Consider the following 17,373-nt stretch of genomic DNA (forward strand, 5'->3'; position numbering starts at 1 on the left):
CCTTGTGCCATCTCAGTCTGAATTGCTCATTTATATGTACTTGACAGTGAAAGGGTTAACTTGGAGAGAGTCCCTCGATACCCTATGTGATGGATATATCAAGTGACCCCTCTGGTCAAACCTATTCACTCAGACCAGAGGCTGCTTCCTCATTAGCAATGATAAATTCAAAGCAGATGGGAAAACTGCTCTGTTCTCTGATCCAGCTTTCAAAGCCCTTTGATTTCAGAATCCCTCGGCTGCTCTTTGACTTTTCTTGCCTGTCAAATTCCCTAGCAAGATTGATAGGGTCTGGACAGGAGGATGTCAGTGCAAATTCTGGTACTGGTCATCTTCCCTGCCAGATTTCCTGCATCTGACCATGTTAATTGCCTCTCTCTCCTCCTTTGATCTTAAGACCATTTGATTTTTTCCCTATCCTTTCTCCATCACTCATGTCCATCAAAAGTTCATTACAATACTTTGCAAGGGCCAGTGGCTAACTCTTTACCATGGCTACATTATTTCTCCTGTACACAAACTGTTGCCTGCATCTCACCAGGTCAGGCTGGGAACTGCTCAAAACTAGGAAAAGGTTCTTTGGAGAGCAGGCTCTTTTTTCCACACCACAAGCTGAAAGATGTGAAATAAGGGTACATTTTGAAAGGCCAGTAAGATAGCAAGCTAAGTACTGATGCCTGGAGAAGACTCCACAGCAAGTGTATCACCGGGACAGAGTCAGTAAACAAGCAGTGGTCAGAGCCATAGCACAGCTTGCAGGAATTCTGGCAGGTGGGTGATGTGGAGTGACTTGGGCAGGAGGCACATCCACTGCCACTTCTGAGGACTCTTTTCCTCAGCTGACACGTGACATTTCCTGAAGCCCAACCCATGCCTTGCTGCCTTTTTTACAAAGATATTTTCCCAATCCCCAGCCTGGAGGTGAATTTTCAGCCAACTGCTTCTCATCCCACCCACCAGATGGTGGGAGATCAAGGGACCCCCTCTCCCCTTCCTACAGCCATTGAAGTCTCCTCTCATGTCTCATCTTGTGGCTCCTGAGGCTGCTTGAGAGGGCCCTGTGAAAGGAGGGGGCACTGAAACACTGATTTCCTCAAGGTCACCCCAGGGAGCAATCCTTGCCCTAGACCTTGACAGCTCATCATTCTTCTCCAGGCTCTTAGCCATCTCCCTTCCCCCTGCCCCTTGCAAGAGTCTCATTTTAGCTGCTGCCATCCTGCCCCAGCCATCCCATCCTGCCTCCTGCCCCGCTAAAATCCTCTGAGTGATTACTACCCTGAGAAAGGAGCCGTTTCCCCAGGCAGAAACAGTGGGGAGCCCCAGTGGTAGGGTCTTCCCTCCTTCCCTCCCTGCCCTCAAAACTCTCTTGAACAAGGCAACACTGACTGAAGAGGCTTGGCAGGCACCCCATCCACCATCCCAGTCCCACTGCGGATGGAGACCAGCTCTGCCAGTTAAGCCAGCTGCTACACTCCAGTGCACCATTTCCACCTTTGATAAGTAAACTCCTGTTTCCCTATGGGGATGTGACCTTGGTGGCAGAGGTTTGTGGTCCCTATTTCCCACTCTCCCCCTGGGTGCTACAGATGCTGCTCCTCACCTGCAATCCAGGTCAGGGGGTCATGTGTCATCAGAGGCCATGAAGAAACATTCCTGAAAACTGGGCAGGTCCTAGCCATCCTGGAGATGTCCTATCAGGCTCTTGCTCTTCAGGAAGACCACAGAAAAGTTTGTGTAAGCAAAGTGAACTGAAATAAGGTTTAAAAGCTGTGGCATTGCACAGAAAAGTCTGGGCAAGTCTAAGTAATAAATCCAACCTCAACTCACATTAATCTGTGGTTTTGACCTTAGCTGCTCGCCCAGAAGTCTTCCAAAGTTAGGCAAAATTGCAAACATACAGCTAGAACAAATAAATGGCTGCTGGGATGCCTCAGCCATCAGGGCATGTGACAGGCAGTGAGGAGAGGGGTAAGACAGAGACATTTCCTTTGCTGAAAGCAGCTTTCTAGGCACTGCCAGCAGGACTGAGCTTGTGATGCCTAGATCAGCAAAAAGCTGATCAACCATGTGTTGATCAGGTTTTTTACAAGACACTTACTTATGCCCAGTTCTTGATAATCCACCTCTTTTCCTCAAAACTATTGTGGACAACATATGTTTTTACACGCCCTGTAGTAACACAGAGCTGTGCCTGTTGAACAGGCATGAAGAGCTACATTCTGAAACACATATTGCACTTCTAAACCCCTCAGATGCTTTCAAAGATCTCTCCATCATTATCCCCGTCAGCTGGAGTGAATGTTGAAAGAGCAAGCCAGGATCCAGGGGTCCTGTCCTGACTCACACAGCAAACCCTGTGCTCAGGCTGTTTCACCTCTCTCTGCTGATGAAGTCCACCAGGTAAAAGCAGGATTTTAACTTTTTCCTAGCTTACATACAGAAGCTGAAAAGCTTTAGTTCTCTATATTAGTTCTCTATAAGGGACTGCATAATAGCCTGCGTAAGGATTTTGAGGCAGGACTGGCGGATGGATGTTTCAGTTTCTCTCCAGAGAGACAGCAGTGGTTGCACGCACACAGAACTGATGTCTGTCTGCATAAGAGGGATCTGCTTTTGATTAAGTTACACATTTATTATTCACTAAACCTAGTACAAGGCACAAAGTGACACTAAAATTTCTCTCTGACACTGAACAGCTGCCACAGTTGTTTTGGAGTAGCAGAAGCTGGGCCATCAGAGTACCCACAGCTCCTACTCATTTCTGCTGTAGGAGATGTGTTCATAACAATTTTAATGAACAGACAGAAGGAAGTAGGAGGGAAACAGAGAACTTGCCATACAGCAAGGAAAGGTGCAAGAGGATGCTCAAAGACTGCAAAACTGTTGTTTGATGATTATGGAGAGACTGAAGGCTGCTTTGCTGTCCTTCTCTTTTCAGTGTGCAATCACAGGCACAGCAGAAAAAATGAAGCATTTTGTTCACAGCAAACAAACAAGCAAACAAACAAACAAAAACCAACAACAACAACAAACCCAAACCAACAAAAAACCACCACAACAACAACAAAAAACCCGCCCCCAAAAAAACAACCAAAAAACCCCACCAGCCAAGCAAACAAAACTTATTTCTAATTCAGCAAGTCAGCAGAGAGAAACATTTGGCTGTGTGTTAATGAGGCTGCTGTGGAGATTTCGGCCAACAGAAGAGCGCAATTAATGTGATTAATCAGAATTAATTTCTGACACTGAAAATATCAGAACATCAGACACCAAAATACGAAAGTTTTGGAAATACGTGTGGCTTGGATATTGGTTTGCTTGTTACCTCCAGGTAGTCAGTACAGATGAGGGAGGGGGTTACTCCATAGTTAAGTGTACTTCTAAAAGTCATTCCTTTCCTCCCAGCTTTGGTAGCTGTGCCCAAAACAAAGATGTCACCTCCCCTCTTCCCACCCTGAGGGACTTCATCTTAGTTTAAGTGAATCACTTGTATTTTCCTAAAGTGCTCAACATCTAGATAACTGCTTCCAGTGCCGTGGTAGGGGCCAACAAAGCAGGTTGCATGAACTAGGACAGGGAAAACGGGTGTAAAGCAGAGACACTCTACTGCCCCAACAGCAGAAGTCTTTGAGAAGAGCAGCAATAAAATCAGCTTAGGATGTCTCCTCAGCCCGCAGTCTTGGGGCAGATTCCACTACCTATTTTTACTTTGGACTTGAAATAAGTGAATTATTTGGTTTCGTCATTCTGTACCCTCACAGTAGCTTATAAAGCCTAAGTCATAGTGTTTGTAAAGCAGTCAGCAATTCCCAGAGAGAAAGTATCACTAAAAGGCCAGCTAGCAGCCTCAGCCAGCCTGCTGTCATGGAACACAAGGGGTCCAGAGACAGGGCAGAGGGACTAGAAAGAGAGGAGTGATGAAGCAGACAGCCCACGGGCCATCTTTCCCAGCCCCTTCCCTTTCTGAGGAACGCTCAACTTGCCACGATACAGTTTAATATTCAGAAGGTCATAGTTTCAACTTTTGCCTCAGGCCTTCCAGACTCCCTGGCACAGCATTTCAAATTACATTAGTTCGGGAGAGAGGCAAACAAAAAAAAGTTATATTTTTCTCCCAGGCATTGCTTAAAATAGAAAGCAAACAAATGTCATTGCTGACATGCACAGCCCCGGAGACAGCAGTGAGATGCACAGACATAGACAGATGCATGCGACTGGCCCCTGTGCTTGATCAGGACTACAATTCTTTAATGATCAGCCCAACATTTTCTGGTTAGAAAAAGTTTTGTTAATATCAGATTATGGAAGATAATTAAACAGCTTTCCACTCCCATGTTGGGCCATTTGGTGAACAATATGACCGGTGGCGGTTTGCTCTCAGCTTTCCATCATTTTCTTTTCCATAGTCTCCCGTGTAATTTGCTCTGTCTGGCTGTTTCAAAGCACATCTTTATGATGTCCTTTTACTCTATTCAAATCAACATCTGTTTGCTTCATTAGCAGTCTCACTTGGGGGGCAGGGTGTCTTTAGGAGGTCATTCAACATTCCAAAATTAAAAGCTTGGAACTAATATTTTTCAACTAGAAAGTGATAAAGTGCTGTTCTTTGGCATTTTCCAGAATCTTGTCTAAAAGTACCCAGTGACAATTTCTTGATAATTTTCCCTTTACTTTCACCTTAACTGAGAATCACTGGTTTACTGGCAGACTAAAGAAGATTAAATGCTTTATACAGTTCAAGGAGAGGTTGCTAAATACTCAGGCTAATACTCCAGGGGTTCACTTGTTTATCTGAGTGCACGGCTCTCAGCAGAGAAACGTGATTTTACTGGACATAATCCCAGTCCTCCCAGAATCATCAGCCCCTTCTATCGTGCATTCAGTTGGGTCAAATCTAGCAGAGAGTGCTCCAGGCCTCCAGTTCATAGGCCAGCAATGTTTGACTAACGAGGGAGCTGCCACACAGCTTATCTAGAAAGATGCACAATGCCATAACATAAACGGGCATAAAGAGGGAAGCGTTTGTCACCCAGAGTGCCAGTGTCACACAAAAGACAAAGGATCATTTTTCATGTCTCTATCAGGGAGTGCGAGCTTGCTGGGACATGATGGCAACTCATTGATCTTGGAAAAATATCTGAGTAATTTCTTGCTGAAGCAGAGGGGGAGCCATGAATTCAAGTTTGTGTGTTCATGGCCCCCTTGCTCTGTAGCACAGGATGAAAAACAAGCCCTGCCAGAGAAGGAAAAGGAGACTATTGCAGTGCATTTGATTATATCACTTTGTGTTTGATTTTTAGGTGATGAGGGTAGGCCACAGGGGGGAAATGAAGATCAGGCAAACTAGAAGCATGAAGAATCACACAGGATTTGTTTATTGACGGCCATTAACTCAGCACTAACCATCTGAGATGTTTTATTGCTTTAGAACCTGGTTTTGAAAGTTTCTTCCTTTAGTTGTGACTCCTAGGCTCACCAGACTACAGCCAAAGCTATCATTTCCCACTGGAAAAAACAAGACATTTGAAAAACACAAGCACATCATAACTAGTGCACAGATAATCTGTCTGAATCCAGGGTCTTGCTTACAGGAAAGTTCCCTACCCCTCACACAGGCTGCTGACTGAAAATATGACTGCCTTAGGATGAATGGTGCCTCAGATGCCCGGTGTGGTGCTAAGGAGAGACTTTTCCAGTCTGCCACTGCAGAAGAGGGGTCCCTTCAGGAATAGTATCAGAAACAGTGTGGCCCAGCAGGACCAGGTCAGTGACTGTCCCTCCATACTCAGCAGTGGTGAGGCCACACCACAAACCTGTTTGCAGTTTTGGGCCCCTCATGACAAGAAAGACACTGAGGTGCTGGTGAAGGGTACAGAGCACAAGTAGCTGAGGGAACTGGGGTTGTTTAGCCTTGGAAAAGGAGGCTCAGAAGAGACCTCATTGCTCTGTACAGCTACCTGAAAGGAGGTTGTAGTGAGGTGGGAGTTGGTCTCTTCTCCCAGGCGACAAGTGACAGGATGAGAGGAGACTGCCTCAAGTTGTGCCAGGGGAGATGAAGATCGGATATCAGGAAAAAATTCTTCACCAAGAGGGTTGTCAAGCTCTGGAACAGGCTACCCAGGGAAATGGTAATCATCTCTGGCGAAGTATTTAAAAGATGTATAGATGTGGTACTTAGGGACATAGTTTAGTGGTGGACTTCACAGTCCTGGGTTAATGGTTGGTCTTGATTAATTTAAAGGCATTTTCCAATTGAAGTTTTTCTATGAATCTAAAACCCATCATACAAGAGGGAACAAAGCCCATATAAGATGGCCTTATCTCAAATTGTGATAGGAACCACTGGCAGATGTTGGGCTGTGAAAATATGCCCTAAAAGTTCAGAGATAACTTTAATTCCTTCAGTTACATTCCGTCAGCAGGGCACTGCAAAGCAGTCATGTAAGCTGAAGAGAAAGCAAGGGCCAGAAGGCACTCTTCAGACTGAGCATGCACAGGAGCACCAAACCTTCACCAAAGGGACAAGTAAAATGAAGCTGACAGAAGAGATACAACCACAGGGACAAAGAGAATGCGAAATTCTTCAGGGTATCTTAATAAACTCTCAGACTGAACAGAGATAAGAGCAGACAGACCTTCTGGCATTTTCCTAACAGTGGAGAATGGTGAGGGAAAGCTCCCCCATAGCCTCAGGAATCCTTCGTAGGTGACTGACGGTGTGAAGTCAAGACATTTCTCCAAAGAGTACAGCACCAGCTTGTTTCCAGATAACAGCTCATGTTCTTATCCCTTCCTCCCCTTATTTTCCTCCCTTTGCCTTTAGACCTGTCACAATCCATTTGGTAAAGATGATCTTTGCTGCTTCTGTTTAAGGGGATGTTTGCACACCAAAAGGTGGTTTAGCAAGTTTCAGAAAGACTTACTCCTGGCGTTGCCATAGAGGTTCAGCTACCATTTCAGTCACTGAGAGAAGGCTGAAGCCCAAAGCCCTGAGCATATCCAAGAGCTCCCCTCACATGGATTCTGTCTTGGTGACCTGAAAAATAAAAATCCTAGGAATGATCATTTTCTTAAAGGCTCTTTCACTTCAGAAGTAGGACAGTCACCATCAAAAGTCCATCCAACGCAGCTCAGCTGGACAAGAGATGGACCATTGGCTACAGGTGATTGTAGAATGTCAGATCAGACTTCATCCACTGAAATAAGTGCCTTTTCCTCAGAAGGATCTGAAACCCTTAGGTGTGCCCATGCAGGCATGTCCTGTGTCACTGAGAAGTGATGGATAACCCCTGAAGATACTGGTGCTACCCAGCACACCATGCAGCAGGATTAACCTCTGCCTGTAACAGGGTTATAAGGCTCATTACCCAGCAGCTTAATGAAGACTCACCCCGACACAGCAGTATCAACTTCAGCTCTCCTGTGAGCTGGGATCTCACCACGCATATCCCCAGGTTGGCGCAGGCAAATCTCCAGGAAAAAGAACAAGAGCAAAGACAATTTCTGCCTTGATGGGATTAGCAGGCAGCAATGCTATTAGTTCTCCAGCTCCCTGCCTCCCCCTTCCTCCCCAGCCAGGGCCTTGTTCTCCTAGGGTTTTGCATTCAGTCCTCTGTCTTGGTGTCACATCACACCTTTCCCTTACAGCCCAGAGCAGCTCAAAGCCTGCCTCACTGGGCACAGTAAGTGCTTCCCTGCACTGAACCTGCCTATGCTGGAAACAGCTCCTCTGCTTACTTCATCAGATTAATATAAAACATGCTATCAGCACATTGGCAGGCTCTTAATATCTTTGCTGAGGCCTTTAATGGCCTCAGGTCTTGTAAGGCATTTCATTCATCTGGTGACCGCCAGGTCCTACCAGGGTGCTCTCCCCTTGCACCCTCAAAGCAGAGATAAGAGCACAGCTATTTTAAAAGCAGGAGGTGAGATAAAAGCAGTCCCTTCAGTTCAGATGCTGCCACCATTCCATAATTAACTTCATCTAAAATTTCAAAAGAAGGAAAAAAAAAAGCCATTCAAAAATCATTTCAAATCACTCTCTCACCCACACTAGTCATCTCATTCTTGATATCAATACCAAAAAAGAAAGTGGAGACTCTTTTATTTTTTTAATAACATTACCCTTCAAAGCACTATCTTGAGCTATTTTTTCAAATCCCAGCATGAAGGCAGCCAGGTTGCACTCTTCTCTGTAGTTGCTTGTATCACTTCGGGCTACCAATACACTCAGGGTCAAAATGACATTTCTCCCTCCCATTTTCTCCCCCTCCTTTCCCCAGTTCTGTAAAGCAAAAAATGTGCCAGCCATCTGACAAAGTGTTTCTTCAGCACCTGTAGGAACCTGTGGCCCTGCCCTCCACACACTGCAACCGCAGTTCACATCTTTAAACCAGCATTATTTACAGCAACCTGTTTCTAATACACCACAGCTCCTTATGGGAGACACTCACAGTCCACATATCCATTACCTACAACTTTCCTACCCAGTCTGGAATCTTATTCTAGAGCAGAATCCTCCTCCATGCAGAGCTATACAGAATAACTGTTTCAATGAGTCTGAAAAAATAATAGGGCAAACAAGTACCTAGAAGTTAGAAGAAAACGAGGAATTCAAGTATTTGTTTATGGTTTTGATCACCACCTGAATTTTTTCAAAGAGAACTCGAAACAGTTACAAGGGCAGACTTACCTTTGGTTTTTTTTCTTTCCCCTCCTTAAATCTGCAAAAAATCTTCTGTTAAATTGAATGGATTTAAAAGATTACAAATGTATAGTTAAGACAGCACTACTCAGTGGTCAGGAAGCTGGATTTTGGAAGATGCAGGTTCTGTTATTCCTGAAACTCATCTTTATGTTTCTCACCGTCTCAGGTATCCCCTACTTAAAAACCAGTGCAAATCTTCCTCCCATGTTTCTAACAGATAAAAAGGAAGAAGAAAGAGTAACAAGACTGATTAGTTACTTGAGAAACATGACTTCAACAAAGCAGCCAAAGGATTTCTATTTAGCTTCCTGAAGGAAGCTGACAATTGGTCTAAGAATGATTTTCACCTATTTCAGGTAACAGATACCAATTCATTCTAGCAAACCCCTTCTACTGTGAGTGCTGCATTCGAAGCTCCACTTGAGCTTACAGTGCACTTCTGTGTGAATTTCTAACTCTGACCTGCAGCCAGCTCCAGAGACTGGCTTTGCTGATGAAGATCTGCTGCATCTTTCAGGTTGTGGCTTCTCTTTTTCTTTTCTGTAGAAGCTCAGGTATGATTTTATTTTATGTAATCCATGTCTTAACCAGCATATCTAACACGATACCTTGAAAATGGATATGCAGGCCAGCTCCTTTATTCCTGAAGCAAAGCACTCTCCAAATTCACTTGGGGTAGTTCGCCGGTTCTGCTAACAAATCTGCTCTGCACAGGCTGCCAAGGAAGAACAATAAATACAGCAACAGATGCATGGAGAATTTCTGGTCTTGACTTTGCACCATATTTGAGTAAACAGGAATTAGCAAAAGAGCAGCCAAATATCAACCATATTTCCTTAGTCTGCAAATGCACTTATTGTGTAGCATTTAAATACTTCTTATTCAGGTAAAAGAGCTGGAACACTTAAGAAATCTCCAAAGGAGTTTCATACCCACACACATATCTCTTAAAACAGCCAACCCTGCTGTCCTCCCTTATCCAATACACTCTGCAAGCTAGTGCTGCTTTGGAAGCAGCGTTGGGCAAAGAGTGTTTACTAAATGTTGCAAACAAATGAGAAGGAAAACCTACTCTGTCAAGCACGACATCATACTTCATCACTGTGCTGCAACATGACTCCCATCTGTCAAAGAAATGGCAGGTATTCCAAATAAATGTAAACTAACCTTTCAGATTCATTCAGTCAAAGCGATTGGGTGCTCCTCCAGAAGTGAATGAGTTTGGGTGAAGCTGAGCTGTTGCTCCTGCTGTTCTTACAGAGGTGAAGGTTCTTGTACTTTTGTGCTGAGAAATGACAATGGTTTAAACCTGAAGGAGTTACAGGCTGTGGTATCAAATAATGAAATATGGAAGGTTTTACCTCGGGATAGGAATTAACCTTAGGCAAGAGAGTAGAGGGGCTGTTGGAAGCATACAGGAAGTGATGGTCCTGAATCACTTCTCAGTGGTCTTCTGCATGGTATCCAGTGCCAAAGCAACTGCACTACTGAAACACTTAGTACCCATTCCTGCAGAAATGCTAAGGGTGTGACCAGCCCCAAAACTGCTCTGCTTCTTCGCCAGTGGTCCCCTCAAGAAGGCTGTAAGGAATACTACTGGGATTTTGGGAAGCAGAAAATCATGTTTCAGTTTATCTATTCACAGTATGTTTGGCAGATAAACAGAAAAGTTAATTCCCTGGAGAGATCAATCCAGTACTTTTCCAAAGTGCTTCATGCAATATGCATACCCTCAACTTCACTTTGAAAAGCAGAACTGTGAATTTCCACATGAAGATGTCTTTAATTAATAACAGCACATCATTTTGGACTACTGCTCCCCAAACAGGGAAAAGCTCCTTAGTTCTCTGTCCAACAGATAACTGAGGCTGACTGATCAAGAGACTGCTAACAAACCAGCAAGAAAAGAAGCTGCACTCAGAAACCACTGCTGCCTATTTAATTTTTAAGGTATAAAAATTAAGATCTTTAAATAAATCAGAGAGAATAAAAAAGATTAATCAGGGAGCTTAGCTAGAGAGTATGGTATTTATTTCTATAAGCAGCTGTCTTCTGAATCAACATTTCTCAAGAATAGCTCTTGCTGGGATGTGACTGAACGAGGCAGCTCTGAGACTCCAGCATTCCCTCCCCTGCAAAGAGCCTGTTGTGGCAGCCTCAACAGCTCCGTCTTCCTTGTGCTGCTGGTGTGAATTCTGGATCCACTATTTTGGGGCAGTTTGCCAGCATCAAACAAAGATTACCATCTGAGAATTTGAGTGGGGGTATGTGATTTAGTTAGCGAGGATAAAGGTAAAAGTGGCATGCCTTTGTGAAGGTAGCAAGTGGAGAAGAGCCATGGAAGTAAAATATGTCAACCCAATCTCTGATATAAGTGCAAATACTTAGATGTAACATTTGCATCTGTTCTCCTTAGTCTGCTGAAGTAACTTTAAGGGGTACTTGTTAACAATAGTCCCTTGAGTGACTTTGATAAAAAGAGTGGCTATGATCCAGATGTCAAGTGGGCCTGGACTTCATGGGGCTGGACAGTTCCCATGATAGTGGTGGTGCCTGCACCAGCGTCTGCCAGGGAGAGAGTCCTGGCATGGCACTGCAGCCAGACATGCTGCCTCCACAAAGCATCTCCACTTGAATCTGGCTCACACGTCGGACTTGGTCAGACCTGGATCACAGACCTGGAGATAAACAGAGACGCTGTCCTGGAAATGTAAGAGGTGGGAAAGTGGCAGGGAGAAGGAAACGCTGAAGGCCCCTTGGCTCTGTTAGGAAATCCACATACAGCAGAGAGCACCAATCTCTGCTGAAGCCTCTAGAGCTTCGCAACAAAGCAGAGGACAAAACACCACTGGTTCAGATGCCTTATCCTTGACAGGACAAACAGAACAGCAAAATGAGAAATTATGAAATTAAGTGATTTTCATTTGTATACTATATTTTTATACACGCAGGTACATGTGGGTTTCCAATATACCTTTGTTTTAAAAATAGATTTTAAACCCACAAAGATTTAACAAAACTTAAAATGGAATGCAAAAGAAGTTGTAAGAAGGCTCACATAGGAGGCTATAAAACTAAAACTAAAACAACGGAGGCTTCATGAGGGGACACGCTCACTTGTGAACAGTATTAAAACCAATTTTATTCAGGAATACAGAATACATTTTTGAAGATTTCCAGTTTACAAAAGTTTAGGACAAGGTTAGGTTTCAACATACAACCTCCCCTTAAAGTGTTTAGGTTACTTCTCCATTTCAAGTTGACAAAGCCCCTCAAACCAGAAAAAAAAAAAAAAAAAAAAAAAAAAAAAAAAAAAAAAAAAAAAAAAAAAAAAAAAAAAAAAAAAAAAAAAAAAGACAAATGAAGGCCACTGTCCTGTACTGGGATACATTAAGGCAGAATCCAGCACAGTAATCAAATTCTTTCTGCAGTCCACATTTTAGTCCATGGGTGTAATATAACCTTGTGTTAATAAAAAAATATTTCAGATCTATTAAGAACTGCAAGAAAAGCCCTTGTCTTACCATTTTAACTACAGACATTATATGCCAAGTAACTTCCAATAAGCAATAGTTAAAGACAATACTTGTCCTCTGATCACCACGTTAAAAATACAGCATTAAATTTTTCCTTCATTTATACAATTTTAAATATTCATTAAAAATCAGAATCAGTGTCCCTCCGTCCTTTTCATCATTAATAGTTTTTCTTATCTACTAAAACCATTTGTCTTTCCTAAGATGTCTAAAAAGTAAAGAGCACAAGATTAACAAGCTGCAGCATTAATTAAAATAAGAGTCATCTCTTTCCTCCACTCAGTTTTTAAATCTATCACAAGGGCCCTATTAACTGTATCAAAGTGAAGTGGTGTAAATAAAACAGCTTTGACTTAAAAGGAAAGAATCAATGCAGAGTTATTTAAAAATTGCAATGCAGTCAGTGTTGTTGTGTATGTCACTGCAGAGAAGGGCCAAGAAAATTATTCACAGGCTCTCTTTTAAAACCATTACTGCCAGTTTTCCCTATCCAATACCAGAGATAAATAGTAATTTGCCTTACAAGGAATTTCAGATTACTATCAACCAGAAACATTAATGGTCTAATTTTAAATACACAGCACTCTGATCTCAGCAGAGGTTACAGACACTCAAAACTCCTGAAATTTATTTGTTTGGTTTTAAATAACCTTATTTCCAACAGGTTAATCCACATTTCTTCTTTTACTTCAAGTAGTCATTTCTTCAAATTCTTTTGTTCAAATACCTTAATATCTGTGCTGAGGAGGACTACTCAACAGTGGTCACCATTCAGCACAGATGTGGAAACAGAATTTGGCTCTGGAAGAAAACTTTAATTGATTTGACTTTTGTAAGAATGAGTCTTCGAAATAACATCCATTTGTTTAAATATTAAGTAGAAGAGAAAGCTGTTGGACAACTAACCTCAAACTAAAAGGTTAAGAGCAATTGCAAGCAACAGGATGATCAATCCAATTTTACCCACTACGGAAAAGAAATCCTACCACGTGGTATTGGATGAACATTTAACTTCAGCCTAAATGCTGAAAAGCTACTGGATTGTCAAGGAAATATTTAATTTAAACAGCACATTTCCCAAAGATTCCACTGAATAATGCAGCGTAACGCTGTATTAACACTACTAAAAGTGACACTTCATAAACAACTTCTGTGTGTAATTCTACAGCAATTTCCAAAGCAACCAGCTAGCAAACCTGTTCTGCAAACCAGAAAACTGGAGTAAGATCATCCACCCCAAGTTTTAGCATGTCTTTTTGGAGCAAGATACTGAACTTCTGTCATCCTCAAAGTTCAGTGGTCCCCACAAGTAATAACAAAGAGGAAGACAAGATTTGTTGCCCTTTTTGGATCTCTAGACAATGATATGTAACAACCCCCAGAAATGTAGTTAACAGCCTCCCAAATCAACATTCAAACAGCAAGGCACGATCTCCTTTTATAACTTGTGTTCTTAAAAACTAGAAGATTCCTATACAAAGATAAATACTCCCTTAGCTAGAAGGGAAAATGTCACACCATTTAGAATGTTTTTCTTTTTTTTTTTTTTTCTCTGTTGAGTCCAAATGGACTATCTTAATGCAAAAGTTACATGAATATATACAACCTGAAAGAGTATTTTTAATATATATATATGTACATATATAACAGTGACTGACACAGAAGGCAGAAGCAGCAGGCTATATTCACTCTTTTCCCACTTCTTAGCAATGCAAGGCAATGTTTTTCAGATGCCATAGGCACAAAATATTTGGTTTGAACACACTCTGGTGTCTTAGAATACACATGGTGAAATGTAATTCCCCATGGAAGGCTTGTTTGAGGGATACTGGACACAACGATATAGTTTCACTGATACAGCCTTAGGCAATTTTAAAATAAAAAAGGTATCTAATTCCAATGAAACTACTGAAAACTCTTCAATGGTATGTTTTCAAGTTCAATATAAAGTTTTTAAAACTGCAATAGCAGAACATCCAAGGTTAATTCTGATACAGCATTGTGATACAGCTCTTACAAAGGCCAAACAGAACTTTAATGAAAGGCAAGAGGGACAGCAGGGCCCAGTGATCACAGGAGACATTCCTGCACCTGCCTGTACTATTAACTCATTCATGTATCTGAGTTTGGTGTACCTGTAAAATAAAGGGTAACTGTCTGCTTTGTGACAATGACAACAGTCTGCCTACAGTGTCGGATGGAGTCATTAATAAGCCAAATCCTGCTTGGTGAAGAACAGCATAATTAAATACTTGAGTTCTCAGCAAGGATGAAATCTGACCCAATCTTGTACATTGCTTTACAAGGACCTAGGAGCAACAACTTCAACAACACTTCACAACAGGCTGCCATTAATCTGCTTCCAAAGTCAGCCAAGCCCATCAGCATTAGAACTCTCCAATATTTCCCCCCACATCATCTCAGTCCTGGTACCTGTGCTTGTAAATTTATCTGGCCCCTGCCTCTTACATATCATGGAAGTAGACCTCAGAACTGGAAATGAAAAAAAAAACCAACAAACCACCAAAAAATTCAGGTGTATGTGTGGGAACTGAGACCGAACTTGAGTTGTTCCCCTACCTACACTCCAGCTCAAAAATTCCTGGGTCCTGAACATGTAACTTTTGGGCAAAAGAAGTTACCTTAGAAAGATGGGGAGGAAGAAAGCAAGAGGTGTGGGCAGTCTGCTTCCTTCATTTCCCTGAAACAGCAAAGTCTGCTTAATGGCACAGTTCTTTTGCATAAAAGGAGTGGGAAATGCGGGATAGACAAACATGAATAGTTTTTCAAGGCAAATTTCCCCCTGGACAAGAGGAAGACACTGCACTGTTTTCTGTATAGGGAGCACAAGCACAGCACTGCAGTGGCATTTAAACTCATGGCTTCTTCCCTCTTGCCACTCTGAATACCTTTACCTCTGAGGTGCTTTCACATGGGTGATTTCAATAAGGTGCACTGAAATACACTTGATAGAAGACCATTCCAAGAGCCAGGACAAAACAGACATAAATAATCCCGGTTTTCTGCAGAAGTTAGAATTTCAACCAAATGAACATAAATAATGCAAACTCCATAAAAAGTCCATAAAAAACAAGATCATCAAAAATGAAACTTTGTCAGTTTAGAGTTCTTGTGGAGCAGTAGAACTAAACCTGTGTGTTGCACTACACACATACCTACATGTAGTATTACACATGTATTTCCATGCATGTACATACATGTTATAGACAGGGACAAGAAGTCCAACATCCTTTGCCACATGACCTACTTCCAAGTATTTTACAGATACAACAAACTAGCCATTGAACTTAAAGTTTTCTGGGCTGGGTGTTTGCCTCAGACTGGTTTTGGCACTGAAGATTTAGCTTTAACAATTTGGTCGTTTTCTTTGTTTTGTTGTTTAGTTATGTGTTTGTTGTTATTTTTTTTTTTTTTTAAGAGGGAACACATGGACTAAAGTTGTTTTTCCACAAAGGAAAAGAAGTCTTGAACTGTGTTTTTGAGAAGCTTCAGTGCCTCTATACTCAGCCTTGAAGTCTGACAGATAACCCAACCTTTGTGGTGTTGCTGAGACAACCCATGCAAATCTGGCCTAGATACTAGCATCTGTAAAAAAACCTTGTTTGCTCAGTTAGAGTTGTTGTATCCTCACAAGCTTGAAACTCCTTCATGGTGAGAATGTTCCAGGCCATGAAGAGAGGGGTCAAGTAAGACATCATTTGCAATTTGAGCACTGCCAGGGGGCTGGCATTGGGCATCAGACCTCCAAGCAGAATGACTGCCTCTCGTGCTTCATTGACCACCAGCTGGCACCAGGCAGTAAAAAGAAACAGCTCACATGTTGACAAGATGGGAGGCAGCCTGAAAAAAAGAGTCCTTCTGGCACAGTTCTTGTGTTTTACTTCTGTATATATTATACACACACATATATACATTCATATACAGTAAGCAGTCCAATAAATACACCACATCAGTTCTTTTGACACAGCACTGATGTTCCTCTTACTTGTCTGAACCAGAACCTGCTCACAGAAATGTCATGGAGAGTTGATGTGACTCCAGGTTTAGTCCTCTGTACTTGATGAGCCCAAAATGCTGGATTCAAACAATAACTTAGTATGAATTCAAATCAAGTCATCATTCAGGCACATGTCCCCCTGAAACCCATTAGCCACTGCAGACTAACTCATACGGACACAGTAAAAGCCTTCCTGCCCATCCCAAAGACTGGAGCAGTTACACTTCTCTTTCAGCAACGTGGTTGACCAGAGAATCGCTCTGATCTACTGTCCTCCCAAGAAGAGTTCTGTGGCCATCCATGCTGCCATGGATGTCTCTTGTCCAACTGTCGGATGTGCCCAGAGGACTTTCTGCCATGGGGGTGTCCGTGCTGGCCAAGCTCCCTGTCCGAGATCGGTAAGGAGGAAGATCGGGTTGATTGGAGGGTTCAGATTCAGAACAATAAGGCGGTGGAGGAAGGTCAAACCAAGGTGGTCTGCTGTAAGATACACAACAGAGTAAGAAGTTACTGAAAAAACAGTGGTACAGAAGACAGCACACAGTATTCCAGTTATGAAGAAACCAAACAGTATTTCTTAGTTTTTCAATTATGACACATATGAAGAGATCTCAGATCTGCCTGTAGGTAATTTCAAAATATCCACACCACCCCTGGGAACCCAGGTTTCTGGTCAAGGTGCAACATAACTAATTACATCCTGCTGAACAATCCACACTCTGAATTAGAAGAGTGCTGGCTCAAAGACAGCTGCAAGAGGTAAAAAATTTTTCTGTATAATATTTATGCCAAAGAAAGCACTTTGAAAGAAATATCGTAAGTGGTGGATTTACACCTACAGATAATGATGTGAACACTAGACTGAAGCTCCCAGGAAACCTCCATTAAGTGACAGAGATTAATGGCTTACAGTCTACGAATAAATAACAAACTGAATTTTCCACATTGACAAATCACTTTTGGTGTCATGAGACCACATACAGAGCAACTGCTAAGTAGGCACAGACAGGATGAGTACTGCATTCAGGAAAACTGTTCTGTGGTTCTGATTGCAAACAAGTAAAGGGACTGAAGGGTTGAGCAGACTGAGAACAGGTCCTGGGAGCAATTAG

The 17,373-nt window shown here is 42.4% G+C and overlaps 1 protein-coding gene and 1 long non-coding RNA gene across 2 annotated transcripts in view; one reads left to right on the forward strand and one right to left on the reverse strand.

Annotated features, from left to right (window-relative positions):
- Positions 1-9,796: 9,796 nt before the first annotated feature.
- On the forward strand, positions 9,797-15,821 carry LOC114056751. The gene is made up of 3 exons (XR_003571081.1): positions 9,797-9,849; positions 10,566-10,657; positions 15,719-15,821. It is a non-coding gene; the product is annotated as an uncharacterized LOC114056751 (long non-coding RNA).
- LDLRAD3 (low density lipoprotein receptor class A domain containing 3) overlaps positions 15,692-17,373 on the reverse strand; it is a 103,803-nt gene continuing 102,121 nt past the window's right edge. Inside the window, exon 6 of the mRNA XM_027882214.1 lies at positions 15,692-16,741. Within this exon, the coding sequence (XP_027738015.1) occupies positions 16,480-16,741 (262 nt within the window). The 3' untranslated portion in view covers positions 15,692-16,479. The remainder of the gene's footprint in view (positions 16,742-17,373) is intronic.

The sequence above is a fragment of the Empidonax traillii genome, unplaced genomic scaffold (assembly GCF_003031625.1).
Source record: "Empidonax traillii isolate 1590-97213 ecotype Southwest subspecies unplaced genomic scaffold, ASM303162v1 scaffold103:size1334136, whole genome shotgun sequence".
NCBI lineage: Eukaryota > Metazoa > Chordata > Aves > Passeriformes > Tyrannidae > Empidonax > Empidonax traillii.